Source organism: Quercus suber, unplaced genomic scaffold (genome assembly GCF_002906115.3).
Source record: "Quercus suber isolate HL8 unplaced genomic scaffold, Cork oak 2.0 scaffold_462, whole genome shotgun sequence".
In the NCBI taxonomy this organism is placed as follows: domain Eukaryota; kingdom Viridiplantae; phylum Streptophyta; class Magnoliopsida; order Fagales; family Fagaceae; genus Quercus; species Quercus suber.
Genome location: NW_027069913.1, coordinates 622596 through 629257, shown reverse-complemented (window position 1 = coordinate 629257; position 6662 = coordinate 622596). Strand labels below are relative to the sequence as shown.

Below are 6662 nucleotides of genomic sequence, written 5' to 3'. Positions count from 1 at the left end.
ATGAATGTCTATATTTCAAACAATGAATATATATATATATATATGAAATTAATATACTTAAACTTTTTGTTGGAGTTTAATATTCAGCTATCTGTATTCAAGTCTTTATTTAAACTATCTTAAATCATGTCTAGCCCATTTGATTACCTAATTTTTTATTATTATACCCAACCCCATTTATCATTTATGTAATTAAAAAAAAAATTATTAAAACTGGTAGAGGAGCAAACATTGGTTTGTCCGCCTATTAAAAAATTGATTTAAGTACAAACACAAGCCAAGGCAATTTAAGAAAAAAAATAATAAGTGGTTGATGGCTTGCAAACATTTGGTACACTATAGAGTGGTTTACAACTAAGCTTGCCTAAGCTTTTAGTGGGTAGTCCGTCTGCAACAGCCAAACCTTCACTGTGACAGTCAAGCAAAGAAGACCTGCAAAATTGGCGAAAACGCAACGAGAGCGAGAGAGACAGAGACGGAGATGAAGAATAAGAAGAAATAGCAATGCAATCTCATGGTCATGGTGGTTGAAGCTTCAACAATGGCTGTAAGTACCCAAGAAACCCAAAAATATCTTATATGAACCTGTGAGAACCGTCCACAGTTTTCAAACCTGGGAAGTTTTTGATTTGGTTTGGAGGTTGAAGGTCTTTGATTCTAAAAGCCTTTTTTTTTTTCTTTCCTATTTTGTTTTTGTTTTGGTCGGTTTGTTTGCTGAGAACCCCGTGACAAATATCCATGGCTTCAAATCTGAAAATTTCGTGGGGGCTTCTTGGTAGGAAGGATTGGATTCTGCATTGGCATAGGTTAGGCTGATAGGCTCTTTATCTATGGAGGAAGAGAAATTACAGATATATATAGAAAAAAATAAAGCAGTAGGTGTTTTCCAATGGGCAACAATTGAACGTTATGATAAACCTCTTGATCAATAGGAAGAATCACCACTAACCAAGAGTCACAGATTTGAAGAAGGGCTGAATTAATGCTCAATTAATTGAAAGAATAGCAAAATGTTAATTACAAAAGGAAGAGATATTGCGTGCCTATTAAGGATTCCAATTTTTTTAACAGTGGCAATTGAACAGGTACGAAGAACAAAGAAGTGATTCAGTTAAATGAGGAGAGAAAGAGACCGAGGGAAGAGAGAGAGTTTGGTGTTAGAAAGGTGAAATTCTGAAGTTTTGAAAGTGTGAAAGACAAGAAGAGCAAAAGGAGAAGGATCGGGGAGACACAGAGGGGTTAGCATTAAAGACTATTTGGCTTGGGTTTAGGCTTTATGATGGACAACATTAACAACATTAACGTAAGATTGGGCTTTATGGTACAGATAGGGTTGGAAATCATTTTTTTTTTTAATAGTATTCTAAAATTATGGGAAAATTTTAGAGAAAGTATTTTAAAATTATGGAAAAAATTTAGAAAAAGTAAGGTAATGACATGGCTGCTGATGTGACTTAATGGGAGCGTAGTAACATTAAATGCTACGCTTCAGTTTTTAGTAATATATAAATATAGATGTCAAGATAATGAGATTTTTTCTTGGTGGCTGGAGGTTTTTTTTTTTTTTTTTAAGTGATTTTTTCTAGATAAATTTGATTAAAAAAATGAAAAAGTACCAAGAGAAAATGAGATTGAATATATGCGTTGATTATACGTGGATTGGGTTTTTTTTTTTTTTTAGTCTAAGACACATGGCAATCCACATGGCAATCTATGTGATATTAGAATAATTTTTTATTTAAACCGTTAACCACGTTAGCATTTTCCATTTATAACTTAATGATAGAGATCATTTTGACACAACACCAAAATATTAGGGGCTAAATTGACACATTTAAAATGTTATGGACTAAATTAATATATAGTGCAAAGGTTAGAGATGTAAATTACCCTTAATTTTATTATTATTCTTCTTTTGTAGGGGTCAAAAGCTCAGGATGTCTATAGGCTGCTATGAGCTCCTCCCCCAACCCCCAAAATAAAAAAGTTTTTATGCATCCTTGCATGTTGTTTGGTACATCATTTTAAACACGTGTTTTCAGTTTTTAAATAACATTACACATATTTCTACATATTTTTTTACTCACACATATTTCTAAAAAAACTGAAAACTGTTGTTTAAACACATGTACCAAATGGACCCTTATGCTCTCTTTTTTTTCACTGTTACAGACTTATAGGCTCTCTTCACCTATGGGTCAAATTTTTTTGCTTAGGATAAAACATTTGAATACTGGGTTGAGCACATCAAAAGGTGCCAACTAGTTAAGCTACAAAACTCTATACAAAAATTTACTTACAACAAAGTGGCTGAATTTAAATTGTACTTTGGCCTATTATAAATATAAGATTTTGCAAAATACAAGTAGGCAGCAAATACAACTGCACTAAGTCCAGCAAGTAGCCAATAAAAATAGTCAAGATGTGCCTGATTAAGATTATCAGCAAACCAGCTATCTTTGCCATCCCCGCCAGTCACCTCCTCAATGATAGAGACAAGAAAGCTGCTTAAAAAATTCCCGACCCCAAAAATACTGAGATAGAGGGCAAGACCCACACTTCTTAATTCAATTGGGACCTGATCATAGAAGAATTCTTGTAGCCCAACCACGGTGAAAACTTCAGCAATTCCTGACAAAACATATTGAGGAAGAAGCCACCACACACTCATTGGAATAGTCACATCTGGCATATCAACCAACCCATATTCTTTGGCAGTTTTGAGCCTTTTTATTTCAATTAAAGAAGCAACTACCATGCAAATGACAGATAAAAGCATCCCAATTCCAATTCTCTGTAGCATTGTGATTCCAAAGGGTTTAGTGGTGATAGCCCTTGCTATAGGAACAAAAATGCGATCATATACAGGAATGAAAAGAACAATGGCCAGGCTGATAAAGAATTGTAGTGAAGCTGCTGGTATCTCAAAGCCAGGAAAAATTGTTCTATCAAGGGTAGCCCCTTGCTTTGTAAAGAAAGTTGAGGTTTGTGCAAACACAATAGCATAACCTAAGCTTGTAACCCAAATTGGAACAAGCCTAAGAACTGCCTTTGCTTCTTCAACCTCACTGACAGTACATACCTTGCATTGCAATGCTTTGTTAAGGAACCTGTCACATTAGTGTATCCAAATCATTATGTAAAAGGAGATTAGATCTAAAAATGGAATCAAAATTTGTTTTAGTTAAGTAATCCAAAATTGTTTCTACTGAACGAAGAGCAAGACTTGTTCATTAGTTGGGAAAAATGTGGTATGAATGATTTTTTTTTTTATTAGTAATATAATCAAAGTTCTGGTAGTGTTCTAGAAAACTGTATATAAGTCCCAAGCTAATTCAATGGAGCATAGGTAAAATAAATGGTATAAGTAGCAAACTATCTCTGGCAAACTGGTCAAGTTGATTGGGTTAAAGTTCGACGTTGTCGGGTTTAGGTAAGATTGGGTTCAAGTCAACAATGGGTTGTACTAAATGGATTGCAAAACTTATAACCCTTATCCATTCATTTAGGGTCAAGTCAATCTAGTTTGACCTATTTTTTTACATGCAAATAATAATTACAATAATAATAATAATAAGAAGAAAAAATGAAATTTGATCAAATTGTCTTTGTCTTCTTCTTCTTTTCTATAGAAATAAGTGAACAAATAACGAAAAGACTCATAAGTAAAAATTAAAATAATACGCAAAATTTTAAGTTTATATAGTCTAAGGTTCATTAAACTAAGTCTTCAAGGCTCCACTATGTTTAGAAAGAATCTGTAAGTCTCCCTGACAAGAAAACAACTTAAAACAGAAAGGAAGTAAAGAAAAAATAACAAGAAGTGAAGGTGCAAAAACATTTATACACAAGATCAAAAGTTTTTCCTTTGAAAATAAAAAAGAGTTGACCCATGTAACTTGCAGGTTGACCCGGATAGGCATTTCAGCCGATCGGATTTGGGTCAACCCATTTTTTTATGGGCACAAATGCCTTACTCATACTCATATCTTTTTCTTTTAGGTTCGCATAGCTTATTAAATCCAAGTCCAATTTTACCATGTCTAGTTGAAACCTACAAATAAGCTTTTGATTAAATCTGTTTATTATATGTTATATTAAGGTTTTAATTGTCTCCTCCGAGTATTATCTGTTCAACAATTTAACTTCCTGAACCCTTTTATATCATATTTAGATATAAAGTTTCTATTTTATATTTTTTGGGACAAGAATACCATATTAAAGAGGTAGTAAGTCTTTAAAATAAAACTGAATATTGCTCTCTTACTTGAATTGTTCAAAGTTATGTTGTGGCAAGGTTCTGCAAGCTTCCTCTTCAATAGCTATTTCTGATGGTTTAGCCCGCCGATTCTTAATTGCGGTAACAAACACCCGACCAATTCTCACAAAAGGGCTTTTCACCTCTGTGATACTATATCGATAAGTTCTAGTACCAAGCAAGAAGAGACCTAAGGCAATGACCATCACAACACAGGGGATTCCAAATCCTAGACCCCAACTAAGATTTTCTTGTACATAGCTTATGATCAACGTTGCCACAGAAGAACCTGAACATAGTCCAAAGTACCACCAATTGAAGAATGAACTTTTGGCTCGGCATTCTACTGGATCTTCTACATCAAATTGGTCGGCTCCAAAAGCTTGAATGCAAGGCTTGTGTCCACCTTGCGCAACTGCTACTAGATATAGAGAGATGAAGAATAAAATCACTTGGAGCTCAGAAGAACCTAATGTAACTTTGTTCATGCCCATGTTATTAGAAGTACTGATAGAAGTAAGCATAGCTGACAAAGTCAGCAAGCCTAATCCCTGCGTAAAAAACAAACGCCGAAGTTTAAAATATAAAGCTGAAACATTAATGTTTAGTTTGGGAAGATTTGGTTCTGAAAGCCGATGCTCTCTTGTCATAAAACCGTGTGATGTTTGAAAGGCCTTTTGTTTCCATGAAAATGTACTAATAATCTCTAGCAGAATTCTTATATGCAAAGTCTTTTGAGGGAGAAGATAAGTCAATTTTGGCAATACGCTCCATTTTGTTCCTTTCTCAAGTATTAGTAAAGGTGGGCAACTCTTACATGGGTTGGGAATAGGATGCAAACACGTGTTTATATCTTAACATATCCAATGCACTAATGCACAGTATATAAGCTGTGTCCTCCTCACATAGCCTTTATGGAAAAGTTAAGTCCAGGACAATAATGGTTGTCTGAGGGTTAAGCTACAGGAGTTATTTGGAAAACAAGTGCCTATGCACTTGTGCTGCTATTAGAACTTTGCAACTTACTAGTTTTTCTGCTATGAAATTGATATTTGACTTTTCTCCCACTTTTGGCAAGTGATGCTTAATTGGAATTTAGGGGCAGAGAGAGAGAGATACGCACCAGAATGTATATGCAAGAAGCAATAATAATGGTGTGGTAGCGCCCCAGATAAGAATCAGCTACGAATGCTCCTAAAAGCGGAAGCAACGATGCCATACCCAACCAAGTGTTGACGTTCTCGGCAGCAGTGGCCGTTGACTGCCCCAGCTGCTCAGTCAAGTACATGATGAGGTTGCAGCTAATCCCATAATATGCAAACCTCTCAGCCACTTCCACACCTAATATAAACCATCTTATTCATACATAAATACCATTTTTATGCCCAAAAACACAAAAGGGTCATTTAAGATTTTTCACTTTTTTGAATTGATTTAGGTGAGACTTAATTTCTTACCTATCATGAAACATGCGGACCTCCAACCTCCGGAGTTGGATCTGAGGACTCGCCGGCCTTTGTAGTCAACGGCATTTGTAGCAGTGTCTAAAAGCAGTGGCGTTTCAATAGACATTTCTTGAAATTTGAGAGTTATTGAAACTTTGAAACTTGAAACAGAGAGCCAGAAGTGTGGCTTCTCTACCCTTTTTGCTTCAACAATAATTCCACATTTTTATGTAGGTGGTAATTGGTTTGTCGCTTTGTTGTACAGTACTTCCTTTTTCAAAAGAAAATACACTCAAAAAAACATCCTCATTACTTTTGTTGTTGGTTTGATATTTTTATTTATATTTTTGTTAGAGCTGAGTTAAAATTTTGTAATAGGGAGTGAGTTTTGTCTTTAGTTTTTTCATTGTTTGAGTACGAAATGATAATGACTGCGCCAGTAGAATTGTATTTGATGTGGGGTGAGTATATGCAATTGTGGCGTGAGAAGTTGTAATTTTTGTATTTTAAGTAGATAGAAAAAGTTTTGTAATTGATGTTAAATGAAAGAGATAAAATATGTCACTAACATACTATACTTGACTCTTTAATAGGTTCATAATCTTTGAAGAATATTGATATAAATGTATACTTCAGTGGACCCTTGATAATCCTGAAGAGATTGACGGAATCCCGTTTAGAGGGCCTGGTATCCAATGCTACTACATGATGATACATCGTAAGTTGAAGACATTGAATGATTTGAAAAGCAAAATCATGGGCGAATTGAATTTGAATCGTGCTTGGTATGATATCAAGATTATTTATCGTTACCCACAAGAAGTCCTTCATGAACGGATAAATTACGGGTATATGGTGATCAAAGAAGAAACAAACATGTAAAGATGATGTTTAATATGATACAGAAAATGCCCCAAGTAAATGCTGCTGAGTTTTGTACGTAAGTTTGGAGCAAGTGC

The 6662-nt window shown here is 34.7% G+C and overlaps 1 protein-coding gene across 2 annotated transcripts; it reads right to left on the bottom strand.

The window, feature by feature from the left end:
- Positions 1 to 2234: 2234 nt before the first annotated feature.
- LOC111987037 (protein NRT1/ PTR FAMILY 5.10-like) lies at positions 2235 to 5928 on the bottom strand. Of its 2 annotated transcripts, none has more exons than XM_065762542.1 (4): positions 5716 to 5928; positions 5382 to 5599; positions 4268 to 4809; positions 2235 to 3110 (listed from the first exon to the last, which is right to left on the bottom strand). In XM_065762542.1, the coding sequence occupies exons 1-4, from the start codon at positions 5828 to 5830 to the stop codon at positions 2297 to 2299; spliced, it is 1689 nt and encodes a 562-aa protein (XP_065618614.1). In that variant the 5' UTR covers positions 5831 to 5928; the 3' UTR covers positions 2235 to 2296. The 2 variants fall into 2 exon arrangements, with proteins under 2 accessions (XP_065618614.1, XP_065618615.1); XM_065762543.1 differs by having other exon boundaries at positions 5382 to 5613; positions 5716 to 5917.
- Between the last annotated feature and the right edge of the window lie 734 nt (positions 5929 to 6662).